This window comes from Mobula birostris, chromosome 19 (genome assembly GCF_030028105.1).
Source record: "Mobula birostris isolate sMobBir1 chromosome 19, sMobBir1.hap1, whole genome shotgun sequence".
In the NCBI taxonomy this organism is placed as follows: domain Eukaryota; kingdom Metazoa; phylum Chordata; class Chondrichthyes; order Myliobatiformes; family Myliobatidae; genus Mobula; species Mobula birostris.
The window spans coordinates 60,294,877-60,310,223 of NC_092388.1; the positions used below are offsets into that span (position 1 = coordinate 60,294,877).

At 51.0% G+C, this 15,347-nt stretch overlaps 1 protein-coding gene across 1 annotated transcript in view; it reads left to right on the forward strand.

Annotated features, from left to right (window-relative positions):
• The window catches only part of pxdc1b (PX domain containing 1b), a 67,731-nt gene extending 60,550 nt beyond the window's left edge, over nt 1-7,181 (forward strand). Inside the window, exon 5 of the mRNA XM_072283716.1 lies at nt 6,262-7,181. Coding sequence (XP_072139817.1) covers nt 6,262-6,376 — 115 coding nt within the window. The 3' untranslated portion in view covers nt 6,377-7,181. The remainder of the gene's footprint in view (nt 1-6,261) is intronic.
• The last annotated feature ends 8,166 nt before the right edge of the window (nt 7,182-15,347 follow it).

Consider the following 15,347-nt stretch of genomic DNA (forward strand, 5'->3'; position numbering starts at 1 on the left):
GAGGGTCACACTGTGGGAAGGGTGGTACTGAGGGAGTGTCACACTGTGGGGGGCCAGTACTGAGGGAGTGTCACACTGTGCGAGGGGCAGTACTGAGGGAGCATCACACTGTGGGAGGGGCAGTGCTGAGGGAGCATCACACTGTGGAGGGGCAGTACTGAGGGAGGGTCACACTGTGAGAGGGGCAGTACTGAGGGAGAGTCACACTGTGGGGGGGGCAGCACTGAGGGAGAGTCACACTGGGAGGGGCAGTACTGAGGGAGCATCACACTGTGGGGGGCAGTACTGAGGGAGTGTCACACTGTGGGAGGGGCAGTACTGAGGGAGTGTCACACTGTGGGGGGCCAGTACTGAGGGAGTGTCACACTGTGGGGGGGCAGTACTGAGGGAGAGTCACACTGTGGGAGGGGCAGTACTGAGGGAGCATCACACTGTGGGAGGGCAGTACTGAGGGAGTGTCACAGTGTGGGAGGGGCGGTACTGAGGGAGTGTCACACTGTGGGAGGGGCAGTACTGAGGGAGAGTCACACTGTGGGAGGGGTGGTACTGAGGGAGTGTCACACTCTGGGAGGGGCAGTACTGAGGGAGCATCACACTGTGGGAGGGCAGTACTGAGGGAGTGTCACACTGTGGGAGGGGTAAGTACTGAGGGAGCGTCACACTGTGGGAGGGGCAGTACTGAGGGAGTGTCACACTGTGGGGGGGCAGTACTGAGGGAGTTACACACTGTGGGAGGGGCAGTACTGAGGGAGCATCACACTGTGAGATGGGCAGTACTGAGGGAGAGTCACACTGTGGGGGGCCAGTACTGAGGGAGTGTCACACTGTGGGAGGGGCAGTACTGAGGGAGAGTCACACTGAGAGGGGCAGTACTGAGGGAGCATCACACTGTGGGAGGGCAGTACTGAGGGAGTGTCACACTGTGGGGGGGCAGTACTGAGGGAGTGTCACACTGTGGGAGGGCAGTACTGAGGGAGTGTCACACTGTGGGAGGGGCAGTACTGAGGGAGGGTCACACTGAGAGGGGCAGTACTGAGGGAGGGTCACACTGAGGGGGGCCAGTACTGAGGGAGTGTCACACTGTGAGAGGGGCAGTACTGAGGGAGTGTCACACTCTGGGAGGGGCAGTACTGAGGGAGTGTCACACTGTGGGAGGGGAAGTACTGAGGGAGCGTCACACTGTGGGAGGGCAGTACTGAGGGAGTGTCACACTGTGGGGGGGGGGCAGTACTGAGGGAGTTACACACTGTGGGAGGGGCAGTACTGAGGGAGCATCACACTGTGGGAGGGGCAGTACTGAGGGAGAGTCACACTGTGGGGGGGGGCAGCACTGAGGGAGAGTCACACTGTGGGAGGGGCAGTACTGAGGGAGTGTCACACTGTGGGGGGCCAGTACTGAGGGAGTGTCACACTGTGGGAGGGGCAGTACTGAGGGAGGGTCACACTGTGGGAAGGGTGGTACTGAGGGAATGTTACACTGTGGGAGGGGCAGTACTGAGGGAGCATCACACTGTGGGAGGGGCAGTGCTGAGGGAGCATCACACTGCGGAGGGGCAGTACTGAGGGAGGGTCACACTGTGCGAGGGGCAGTACTGAGGGAGAGTCACACTGTGGGGGGGGCAGCACTGAGGGAGAGTCACACTGGGAGGGGCAGTACTGAGGGAGCATCACACTGTGGGGGGCAGTACTGAGGGAGTGTCACACTGTGGGAGGGGCAGTACTGAGGGAGTGTCACACTGTGGGGGGCCAGTACTGAGGGAGTGTCACACTGTGGGGGGGCAGTACTGAGGGAGAGTCACACTGTGGGAGGGGCAGTACTGAGGGAGCATCACACTGTGGGAGGGCAGTACTGAGGGAGTGTCACAGTGTGGGAGGGGCGGTACTGAGGGAGTGTCACACTGTGGGAGGGGCAGTACTGAGGGAGAGTCACACTGTGGGAGGGGTGGTACTGAGGGAGTGTCACACTCTGGGAGGGGCAGTACTGAGGGAGCATCACACTGTGGGAGGGCAGTACTGAGGGAGTGTCACACTGTGGGAGGGGCAGTAGTGAGGGAGCGTCACACTGAGAGGGGCAGTACTGAGGGAGCATCACACTGTGGGAGGGCAGTACTGAGGGAGAGTCACACTGTGAGAGGGGCAGTACTGAGGGAGTGTCACACTGCGGGGGGGCAGTACTGAGGGAGAGTCACACTGTGGGAGGGGCAGTACTGAGGGAGCATCACATTGTGGGAGGGGCAGTACTGAGGGAGAGTCACACTGTGAGAGGGGCAGTACTGAGGGAGTGTCACACTGTGGGAGGGGCAGTACTGAGGGAGTGTCACACTGTGGGGGGCCAGTACTGAGGGAGTGTCACACTGTGGGGGGGCAGTAGTGAGGGAGAGTCACACTGTGGGAGGGGCAGTACTGAGGGAGCATCACACTGTGGGAGGGCAGTACTGAGGGAGTGTCACAGTGTGGGAGGGGCGGTACTGAGGGAGTGTCACACTGTGGGAGGGGCAGTACTGAGGGAGAATCACACTGTGGGAGGGGTGGTACTGAGGGAGTGTCACACTCTGGGAGGGGCAGTACTGAGGGAGCATCACACTGTGGGAGGGCAGTACTGAGGGAGTGTCACACTGTGGGAGGGGCAGTAGTGAGGGAGCGTCACACTGAGAGGGGCAGTACTGAGGGAGCATCACACTGTGGGAGGGCAGTACTGAGGGAGTGTCACACTGTGAGAGGGGCAGTACTGAGGGAGTGTCACTGTGGGAGGGGCAGTAGTGAGGGAGCATCACACTGTGGGAGGGCAGTACTGAGGGAGTGTCACACTGTGGGAGGGGCAGTACTGAGGGAGGGTCACACTGAGAGGGGCAGTACTGAGGGAGGGTCACACTGTGGGGGGCCAGTACTGAGGGAGTGTCACACTGTGAGAGGGGCAGTACTGAGGGAGTGTCACACTCTGGGAGGGGCAGTACTGAGGGAGTGTCACACTGTGGGAGGGGTGAGTACTGAGGGAGCGTCACACTGTGGGAGGGCAGTACTGAGGGAGTGTCACACTGTGGGGGGGGCAGTACTGAGGGAGTTACACACTGTGGGAGGGGCAGTACTGAGGGAGCATCACACTGTGGGAGGGGCAGTACTGAGGGAGAGTCACACTGTGGGAGGGGCAGTACTGAGGGAGAGTCACAGTGTGGGAGGGGCGGTACTGAGGGAGTGTCACACTGTGGGAGGGGCAGTACTGAGGGAGAATCACACTGTGGGAGGGGTGGTACTGAGGGAGTGTCACACTCTGGGAGGGGCAGTACTGAGGGAGCATCACACTGTGGGAGGGCAGTACTGAGGGAGTGTCACACTGTGGGAGGGGCAGTAGTGAGGGAGCGTCACACTGAGAGGGGCAGTACTGAGGGAGCATCACACTGTGGGAGGGCAGTACTGAGGGAGTGTCACACTGTGAGAGGGGCAGTACTGAGGGAGTGTCACTGTGGGAGGGGCAGTAGTGAGGGAGCATCACACTGTGGGAGGGCAGTACTGAGGGAGTGTCACACTGTGGGAGGGGCAGTACTGAGGGAGGGTCACACTGAGAGGGGCAGTACTGAGGGAGGGTCACACTGTGGGGGGCCAGTACTGAGGGAGTGTCACACTGTGAGAGGGGCAGTACTGAGGGAGTGTCACACTCTGGGAGGGGCAGTACTGAGGGAGTGTCACACTGTGGGAGGGGTGAGTACTGAGGGAGCGTCACACTCTGGGAGGGGCAGCACTGAGGGAGTGTCACACTGTGGGGGGGCAGTACTGAGGGTGTGTCACACTGTGGGGGGGGGCAGTACTGAGGGAGTTACACACTGTGGGAGGGGCAGTACTGAGGGAGCATCACACTGTGGGAGGGGCAGTACTGAGGGAGAGTCACACTGTGGGAGGGGCAGTACTGAGGGAGAGTCACACTGTGGGAGGGGCAGTACTGAGGGAGTGTCACACTGTGGGGGGCCAGTACTGAGGGAGTGTCACACTGTGGGAGGGGCAGTACTGAGGGAGGGTCACACTGTGGGAAAGGTGGTACTGAGGGAATGTTACACTGTGGGAGGGGCAGTACTGAGGGAGCATCACACTGTGGGAGGGGCAGTGCTGAGGGAGCATCACACTGTGGGAGGGGCAGTGCTGAGGGAGCATCACACTGTGGGAGGGGCAGTACTGAGGGAGGGTCACACTGTGAGAGGGGCAGTACTGAGGGAGAGTCACACTGTGGGGGGGCAGCACTGAGGGAGAGTCACACTGGGAGGGGCAGTACTGAGGGAGCATCACACTGTGGGGGGCAGTACTGAGGGAGTGTCACACTGTGGGAGGGGCAGTACTGAGGGAGTGTCACACTGTGGGGGGCCAGTACTGAGGGAGTGTCACACTGTGGGGGGGCAGTACTGAGGGAGAGTCACACTGTGGGAGGGGCAGTACTGAGGGAGCATCACACTGTGGGAGGGCAGTACTGAGGGAGTGTCACAGTGTGGGAGGGGCAGTACTGAGGGAGTGTCACACTGTGGGAGGGGCAGTACTGAGGGAGAGTCACACTGTGGGAGGGGTGGTACTGAGGGAGTGTCACACTCTGGGAGGGGCAGTACTGAGGGAGCATCACACTGTGGGAGGGCAGTACTGAGGGAGTGTCACAATGTGGGAGGGGCAGTAGTGAGGGAGCGTCACACTGAGAGGGGCAGTACTGAGGGAGCATCACACTGTGGGAGGGCAGTACTGAGGGAGTGTCACACTGTGGGGGGGCAGTACTGAGGGAGAGTCACTGTGGGAGGGGCAGTACTGAGGGAGCATCACACTGTGGGAGGGGCAGTACTGAGGGAGAGTCACACTGTGAGAGGGGCAGTACTGAGGGAGCATCACACTGTGGGAGGGGCAGTACTGAGGGAGGGTCACACTGTGAGAGGGGCAGTACTGAGGGAGAGTCACACTGTGGGGGGGGCAGCACTGAGGGAGAGTCACACTGGGAGGGGCAGTACTGAGGGAGCATCACACTGTGGGGGGCAGTACTGAGGGAGTGTCACACTGTGGGAGGGGCAGTACTGAGGGAGTGTCACACTGTGGGGGGGGCAGTACTGAGGGAGAGTCACACTGTGGGAGGGGCAGTACTGAGGGAGCATCACACTGTGGTAGGGGAAAAGAATGAAAATAAACTCAGGAGTAAGAATATTAGATACTTTGGATTTACCTGCTAATATTATGATATGAAATAACTTCTCCAAGTGGAATGCACATTACTCATTTTCATCATATTTGAATTTTTTTTAGTTTGTTTAGTTAGGTCGTCAACAGGTAGAAGTTTTTAATCTCGATTGATGTTAGTGTCTCAGTCTGTTTTGGCAGGGTTGTAATCTCACATACTGTCTATCATCCAGCATGTCCTGTCGATCTTCTGTTAGCTGGAAAGGAGATGGATCCTGAAAGCCAAGGTGTCAGAGACCTCCCAACCCACCAGGCACCCAGAGACTTTAGAGATTTACAACAACCATTCTCTCGACTAATTCAGCAGGAAGCAGCATCTGTGGGCATTATTGACATTTCAGGTCGAGGCCCTGCATCAGGACTTCAATTGGCAGGGTTTTGACCCAAAACGTTGACAAATCGCTGAGTTCCTCCAGCGGTTTGTTTTCTGCTCCAGATTCCAGCGTCTGCTGTCTCTTGTGTCTCATTTTTTGGGATTTGTTCAGCTCTGACATGGAGAGGCCACAGCTGCATTTCTGCATTTAGCACTTGTTGGTTAAATTCACCTGTCACTTGCGGTTCAGTGAAACCCGCACTTCTGGAAATTCCTGAGGGATTTTTAAAATCTCAATTAGCAGATGAGGCTATGAAAGACTTTGGCAGAGCTACACACAGAACCCTGGGGATGCTGGGCTCACCCAGCACCACATCCCTTCTGCTAATCACAATATGGAAAGACTTTGAGGGACACTTAGAAGCACAGCAGCACGAAGAAGGTTTATCACTGAGTTACTGTGGCAGAAGTTTACATGTTAAAGAGGCAGATAGGAGGAGAAGGGAATAAAACCACAGTTCTGGTTCACACAGATTTAAATTGTCTTAAAGGTCATACAGAGTACGACATATGAAAGAGAGGAAGAAATTGTTCCTTAGTACAATGTGAATATTTATGCAACTGCTGCAGCTGAGTTATAAATTGATCTGTGTTGCAGTCTGTAATTTTGCTGACATCGCTGTACTTTTGTGTTCTTGTTACATGCATCGGGTCCACATCAACCCCACTGAGTAAACCTTTCTCTCTTGCAGATTACAGAATGGAAGTGAATTTACTGAAGAGCTTGATGAGGATGATCCCAGCGCCTACGTTACAAACTTATCTTATTATCAGCTTGTTCCCTTTGAAACAGACATCTTGGAGTGATTGCAACACCAGGCACGTTTAAAAAGAGGCTGACTTTCACCTTGCCTTATTCCTCTATCCTCTTGTTTCCAACAGCGAGACGTGAAGTGGATAACAATATTCAGTTTGCAGGCTGGGTCAGTTTATGAAGGAATCCAAATACTTGCATTATTCTCTGATTTCAGCTTCTTGCCCAGCTGTTCATGAAAGGATCAGTGGCCTGGGGGCCTCAGCTCTGACAGAAGGAGAAGTCACAAGCTGGTTTGCTAATTTTTGGAAAGCACAAAATGTCTCCTTGTTAAAAATAGATAATAATCAGCAATTATCTATAAAACAGGGCACCTTGACAGTACAGGTGGGATCCATTCATCTTGAAGAAGAGTTGGTGTGGATTGTTCTGAGTTGTAATGTAATTTTGTGTTTGCATGCAGAGGTAGACCTGGGGAGGAGTATACCCTATCCTGTGGTGGGGGCTGGTCTTGAGATCATCCCCACACAGATGGATTCAGAAAGAGGGAGGTACTTGAGGCCATGCTCATCTCAGAATGTTCCATCTTCGCCCCTCCCGTGTGTTTTTGAACATTGAAGGTTCATATTGCAATGAAGCTACTAAAAACTTTGATAACGCTGTCTAAACTGTGTTCTTCACTGCATCCCCATGGACTGCACATGGTCCCCTGTTATAGGACCTTTTAAACAAATCTCCACTAACTTACTATTTTTGACTTATGTAAATAGTAAATTATTAAATCCAGATTGTTTTATAGAGCGTATCTGCAAATGTATTTTATTGGCAGCAGTATTAATCATTAAAATATTTTAATCAATGCAATAACCAAATGGTGACCATTTATTTCAGAATAAGGGATGAATACAGAGCCACATTTTGATGCAAACTATTAACAGAGCTGCACTTCATTTTACAACTGTCACCTTCAAACCTTTGATAATCCAGCATACCCCAGTCTTTGATAGTCCTGGACCACAAGGTTTTCTAGTACGACCTACCTGCCTCTCCTAGCACACCATTCTCTGTAACTTGCACTAACTCCAACAGAATCCTACCACTAAGCCCATCTTTTACTCCCCCACTCCCAACTTTCTTTTCTGCAGGGATCGCTCTCTACGTGACTCCATTGTTCACTCTTCCATCCCCACTGAAATCCCTACTGGCACTTAAAAATGCTACATCTGCCCCTACATGGCCTCCCTCATTGCCATTCAGGGCCCCAGACAGTCCTCCCTTCAACTGGGAGTCTGTCAGAGTCCTCTACATAATACGATGTGGCCTCCTCTACATGAGTGAGTCCAAGCATAGGCTGGGGGACTTCTTCATCAGCCATCTCTGTGTGGCCTTGCTCAGAAGATGGGATTTCCCTGTGGCCACCCATTTCAATTCCACTTCCCATTCCCATTCCCATTCCAAAACGTCAGACTGTGGCCTCCCCTACTGCCGTGATGAGACCAAACTCAGGATGAAGGAAAAACACCTCATGTTCTATCTGGTACCCTCCAACCTGATGGCATGAATATAAATCTCTCTAACTTCTGGTTATTTTTCTTCCTCCCTTTCTCTTTGTCCATTCAAGTTCCTCTCTCACCACTTTTCTTCACTTCACTTGCCTACTTCCTCCCTCTAGTGTCCTTCCTTCCCTTTCTTCCATGGTCTACTGTCCTCACCATCAAATTCCTTCTTCACCTCCCAGATTCCTCCCTCATCCTCCTCCCTCACCCATCACCTCCCAGATTCCTCCCTCATCCTCCTCCCCACCCATCACCTCACAGATTCCTACCTCATCCTCCTCCCCCACCCATCACCTCACAGATTCCTACCTCATCCTCCTCCCCCACCCATCACCTCACAAATTCCTACCTCATCCTCCTCCCCACCCATCACCCCCCAGATTCCTACCTCATCCTCCTCCCCCACCCATCACCTCCCAGATTCCTCCCTCATCCTCCTCCCCCACCCATCACCCCCCAGATTCCTACCTCATCCTCCTCCCCCACCCATCACCTCCCAGATTTCTCCCTCATCCTCCTCCCCCACCCATCACCTCCCAGATTCCTCCCTCATCCTCCTCCCCCACCCATCACCTCCCAGATTCCTACCTCATCCCACCCATCACTTCCCATATTCCTCCCTCATCCTCCTCCCCACCCATCACCCCCCAGATTCCTACCTCATCCTCCTCCCCCACCCATCACCTCCCAGATTCCTCCCTCATCCTCCTCCCCCACCATCACCACCCATCACCTCCCCCTCATCTGCTTTCACCTGTCATCTGCCAGCTTCTACTCCATCCCCTCTCCCAACCTTCTTATTCTGGCTTCTGCCCTCACCTCCAGTCCTGATGAAGTATCTCAGCCCAGAAAATTGACTGTTTATTCTCTCCATAGGTGCACCTGTCTTGCTGAGTTCCTCCAGCATTTTCTGTATGCAATGTTCTGTAATAAGCCAAGTGCTCAAATAGCCAGTGCTGTGAATGTAAATTCTCTTAATATCTCTTCTTTCAGTTAGTCCTGACAAAGGGTCTCGGCCCGAAACGTCGTCTGTGCTTCTTCCTATGGATGCTGTCTGGCCTGCTGCGTTAACCAGCATTTTGTGTGTATTGCCTGAATTTGTGGAGTGTTGGAACTGACACGTCATAGTAATTGCTACAGCACAGTGACTGTAGCAATGTAACTGTCGCAGTGATATAAACACACAGTGCTACAATGAAACCAGTCCTGTAACTACCCAACTTCTACAGCTGCCCTGTCCAGAGCCACTGTACTAAGTCACTGAGCTGAGTCACTGTCACTTTCACTGAGCTGAGTCACTGTCACTGAGCCGAGTCACTGTTACTGAGCTGAGTCACTGCCGAATCACTGTCACTGAGTCACTGTGCCGAGTCACTGTCACCGTGTCACTGTCACTGGGCTGAGTCACTGTCACTGAGCTGAGTCACTGTCACTGAGCTGAGTCACTGTCACTGGGCTGAGTCACTGCTGAGTCACTGTCACCGTGTCACTGTCACTGTGTCACTGTCACTGGGCTGAGTCACTGTCACTGAGCTGAGTCACTGCCGAGTCACTGTCACTGAGTCTCTGTCACCGTGCCACTGTCACTGGGTTGAGTCACTGCTGAGTCACTGTGCCGAGTCACTGTCACCGTGTCACTGTCACTGGGCTGAGTCACTGTCACTGTGTCACTAAGTCACCATCACTGAGCTGAGTCACTGCAGAGTCACTGTCACTATGTCAAGTCACTGTCATTGAGTCACTGTCACTATGTCAAGTCACTGTCACTGAGTCACTGTCACTATGTCGAGTCACTGTCACTGGGTTCAGTCACTGTGTCGGGCCACTGTGTTGACTCGGCACAGTAACTCTGAGCCGATTCACTATGTCGAGTTACTGTGCCGAGTCACTGTCGGGCACTGTGTTGAGTCGCTGTGTCGGGTCACTGTACCAAGTCACTGTCACTAAGCCGGGTCACTGTGTTGAATCACTGTACCGAGCCACTGTGCCAGGTCACTGTACCAAGTCACTGTAATGAATCACTGTACCAAGTCACTGTGCTGAGTCACTGTAATGAATCACTGTACCAAGTCACTGAGCCAGGTCACTGTGCCAGGTCACTGTCCCGGGTCAATTTGGCTGTGATTCAGCCAAGTTGAAGTAAGGAATATGCCTGGATAAAGCAAAACCCAAATTTGCTTTAAGTCCATCTTGACATCCTTCCTATAATGAAGCATGTGAGGTTGGTATTGAGAACAATTTCTGGTGACCACTAATACTCCAGGTGCTGAATCAATTTAACAGAAGCACTGTTACACATTACAAAGATTTTACAATCCCCACTGTAGGGATCAGAGTGAAATTATCAATGGATCAGACTAAAGTCCTAGGAATACAGAAAAAGGTTCTTCCTTCTTGGTTAACTAGTTATATAGTGACAGCACCTTCTGTTATGTCACCTCCTGTAAGGGAGATCTTAGTTGTCTAGGAGTAGGTAAAGCACTCTGTGACTGTGTGTTATTGAGCCCAGAGACCGTGAAATAGAACTCTGCCACCTAGTGGGTTCATCACAAACTAGAGAAAATCTGCAGATGCTGGAAATCCAAGCAACACTCACAAAATGCTGGAGGAACTCAGCACATCAGGCAGCATCTATGGAAATGAGTAAACAGTCGATGTTTCGGGCCGAGACCTTTCTTCAGGACTGGAAAGGGAGGGGGAAGATGCCAGAATGAAAGGGTGGAGGGATGGGAAGGAGGCTAGCTAGGAGGTGATAGATGAAGCCAGGTGGGTTGGAAAGGCAAATGCTGGAGGGGAAGGAATCTAATAGAGAGGAGAGTGAATGATAGGAGAAAGAGCACCAGAGGGAGGTAATAGGCAGGCAAGAAGAAGTAACAGCCAGACGGGAGAACAGAAAAAGAGGGGAGTGGGAGGGAAATTTTTTTTACCCAAAGGAGAAATTGATATTCATGCCATCAGATTGGCGGCTACTCAGACGGATCATAAGGTGTTGCTCTTCCACCCTGAGGGTAGCCTCATCATGCCACAAGAGGCGGCCATGGACTGACATGTTGGAATGGGATTTGGAATCGGAATGAAAAGGTTTGGCCACTGGGAATTTCAGCTTTTGATGGATAGAACGGAGGTGCTGGAGGAAGCAGACCCCCAATGGGAACACTGGATACAATACGTTATTCCAGCAGATTCAAAGGTGACATGTTGCCTCACCCTGAAGGACTATCTCAAGACCTGAATGGAGGAGAGAGAGGAGGTGAATGGGTAGGCGTAGCACTACTGAGGGCAGTGGGGAGAAATTGGGCGTGTAGAGTCTGGTCACAAATTGGCCATGGTATAATACCTACCTGTTGTGGAGCAAAAACCTCCTAAGGCTATTGGTAAGTGTGAGCCAAATACCGTTGACTGCATCACTAATAAAAAATATGAACAAAAGAAGCCAGGAATAGGAGTAGGTCTTTCTGCCCCCAGGCCTGCCTCAGCATTCAATATGGCCATGGTGAAACAGACCTGGGCCTGTTCTACCAACCCTCTGTTCCCAAGCGTCTCTATTTTCCAATAATTCAGCTCCACAACCTTCCAGAAGACAGAATTCTGTGACATGAGGTTCGCATGTATCTCCATTGTAAATGACCATCCCTTATCTTGTAAATAAGATTTGAGGCTCTCTCACTAGTGGAAACATTCCAACACCAATCCTGTCAAGCCCCTTAAGGATCTTTTTATGACTCAATAAGATCTTCTCTTTATTCCATACTTCACTGTCCTTGTCTGTCTATCACGTCCCAGCTCTCGACATCAGTCCTGCTTAATCTGCCTCTCAACCCCCCCCCCCTCACCAGGATCAATCTATCAACCACCAGTTCTTGCTCCATCCCTTCCTTCTACCTTTTTGTACTGGCTGTCTAACCCCCTCCCCACCCCCATTCCAGATGAAGGACCTTTACTGGGGGAGGGAGAACCTGTGGTTTGTCGAATGCCGGGTGAAATGCAAAGTCTTTGGGGTAACTGCAAGTCTGTGTCGTTGCTATCGCCGGGCTCACACTTGTGCTCGGTGGTGGTGCTGATGCTCGCTTTTTTTTGGGGGGGGGGGGGATTGTTCTTACACACAGGAGGGGGGAGCCGGGGGGGGGACTTTGGGGTTCTCACGTTTATCTGTTGTTCATTCTTTGGGGCACTCCTCTGTTTTCGTGGATGTTTGTGAAGAAAAAGCATTTCAGGATGTCTATTGTATACATTTCTCTGACATTAAATTGAACCTTTATTGATAATTTGGCTCTCCGTTTCTCTCCATCAATGCTGCATGATCTGTTAAATTCCCCCAGTGCTTTGTGTGTTGCTTCAGATTCCAGCATCTGCAGTCTCTTCTGTTTCAATAAGATCAATCCTTGTTCTTCTAAACTTCAAAAAATACAGATCTAATTTCTTCAGCAGTTCATGATAGGAGAGCTTTTCCATACCAGAACTTCACCCAGTGATCCTCAATGCTTTCAATGTCAGTATTGTTTGACATTCAGCCCCATCACAACAGGGAGCCTTGGCAACTGGCATCTGACAAGTGGTGTCATTCCAACAGCGAAAAAAAAACAATTGAGTTTATCTGTATTTACTGTAAAAGAAAATTACTTACAGCGAAGTCATCCATACATGCTTTTGGTTCATAATAGAGCACTGCCTCCCATGCACCATCTTCCTCATATTTTAACATGAGTTTGATCTGTTTCCCAGAGACACATAAAACATGTGCAATTCAAAGATATTGGAGGGATAAGAAAACAGGAAAGAAACCTACCCAGACAAGGAAGCCAGAACCCACACAAAATGCTGGTGAACACAGCAGGCCAGGCAGCAGCTATAGGGAGAGGTACAGTCGATGTTTCGGGCCAAGACCCTTCGTCAGGACTAACTGAAAGAAGAGATAGTAAAAGATTTGAAAGTGGGAGGGGGAGATCTGAAATAATAGAAGACAGGAGGGGGAGAGATGGAGCCAAGAGCTGGACAGTTGATTGGAGGAAGATGGAGAGCAGGCAAGGAGTTATAGTCCCATTCCCATTCTGATATGTCTATTCACGGCCTCCTCTACTGTCAAGATGAAGCCACACTCAAGTTGGAGAAACAACACCTTATATTCCGTCTGGGTAGCCTCCAACCTGATGGCATGAACACTGACTTCTCTAACTTCCGTTAATACCCCTCCTCCCCTTCTTACCCCTTCTTTTATTTATTTATCTATCCCCTTTCTTTCTCTCTCTTTTTTCTCCCTCTGTCCCTCTCACTATATCTCATTGCCTGCTCTCCACCTTCCCCTGGTGCTCCCCTCCCCCTTTCTTTCTCCCAGCCTCTCATCCCGTGATCCTCTCCCTTCTCCAGCCTCGTATCCCTTTTGCCAATCAACTTTCCAGCTCCTAGCTCCATCCCTCCCCCTCCTGTCTTCTCCTATCATTCAGATCTCCTCCTCCCCCTCCCACTTTCAAATCTCTTACTATCTCTTCTTTCAGTTAGTCCTGATGAAGGGTCTCGGCCTGAAACGTCGACTACACCTCTTCCTATAGATGCTGTTTGGCCTGCTGCGTTCACCAGCATTTTGTGTGTGTGTTGCTTGAATTTCCAGCATCTGCAGATTTCCTCATGTTTGCGTTTTTAAACAAGCCAGAAGCAGCCTTTGAAGCTGAAAGCCTGGACAATATAACTAAAGAGAACAGTAATGTTCATGTCAAGCAAGCTATCCTCTTCATACTTGTTCAGAGAGAGGCCAATGAGCTTGGAAACAGGCCCCTCCGCCCATCAAGTTCACACTAGCCCATCTAGCATCCATTTGATAATTGGTTTACTATTGCCACGTGAACCAAGATTCAGCGGGAAGCTTCTGTTTCTGTACCATCCAGACAGATCATTCCATATATAACTGCATCAAGGTAGCAGAAAAAGAAAAGAAACACACAGAATGTACAACAGGGTGTTACAGTGACAGTGAACATGCAGTGCAGGTGGACAAATAAAGGGCCGCAATGAGGTAGATTTGGAGATCAAAAATTTATTTTTCTCATGTAAGAAGTCTGCTCAAGAGCTCAAGCCTGATAAAAACTGTCACTGAGTCTCATATAACGTGTCCTCAACCTTTTTGTATCTTCTGCCCAACAGGACGGGAGGAGCGAGGAGAGAGAAGGATTGGGGTGCAAGTAGCCCGTGACTGTATTGGCCATTTTTGCAAGGCAGTGGGAAGTGTTGCAGAGTCAATGGAAAGGCTGATTTGTGTGACAGACTGGACTCTCTCAATTCCTTGGGATTTTGAGCAGAGCAGTTGCCACACCAGCCATGATGCATCTGGATAGGAAGCTATCTATGGTGCATCTATAAAAATTGGTCAGAGTAATTAGAGACATGCCAAATTTTCTTAGGCTTTAGTGTCTATGTGGCTGGATTAGGTCTAATTATTGGTGATACTTACATCGAGGAACCTTAAGTTCTTAATCAACTCCTCCCTCCTCTGATTCTGCCACCACCTACACACTCATTCATTCATTACGTGTTGTGTCTAATAACGTGGGCAATCATGGTTTATCCATGAGCATGATTCATCTTGGAAATTTTTCTACACAAGTGGTTTGCCATTGCATTCTTCTGGGCAGTGTCTTTACAAGGTGGGTGACCCCAGCCATTATCAATACGCTTCAGAGATTGTCTGCCTGGCGTCAGTGGTTGCGTAACCAGGACTTGTGATATGCACCAGCTGCTCATACAACCATCCATCACCTGTTCCCACAGCTTCATGTGACCCTGATCAGGGGGGCTAAGCAGGTGCAACACCTTGCCCAAGGGTGACCTGCAGGCTAGCAAAGGGAAGGATCACCTTACACCTCCTTTGGTAGAGATGTATCTCCACCCTGCCACCCAATCTGACACAGTAGGGGCAATATTATAGTTGACCACCCACATGTCCTTGAGATGTGGGAGGGAACTAAACACATGGATGAAACCTGTACATTCACAGGAGGAACGTGAAATCTCCACACAGCCATCACTGGAGGTCAGGATTTAACCTGCATCACTGGAGCTAAAAGGCGATAACCTGCTACACCATTTGCCGCCCTAATTCAGCATCCACAAAACATAGAGTCACAAAAGTATCCCAACACATTTACAAATGTGATGTTAAAAGCATCAGAAAACACAAACCATCATGATGTAAAGTTTCTAAGCTACAAAAGGTGGAGGTTAATGAATGTGAGTAGAATGTTAAAACCAACAGGGAACATTTCAGAGAATTTCATGAGTCTGTTTCAGTCTTTTTGAGTCAGCAGTAACGTAGGTGTGATGGGATCCTGGTAACCAGCCAGTGAGATCATTTGTAGCTGGTTGCTAGCATTTTGTGCAGTGACTGATGTCTTCTTCCAGAATCCTTGACTTCCTACCGGAAGACCACAATCTGTGTGGAATGGTAATAACATATCCTCTTCGCTGACGATCAACACTG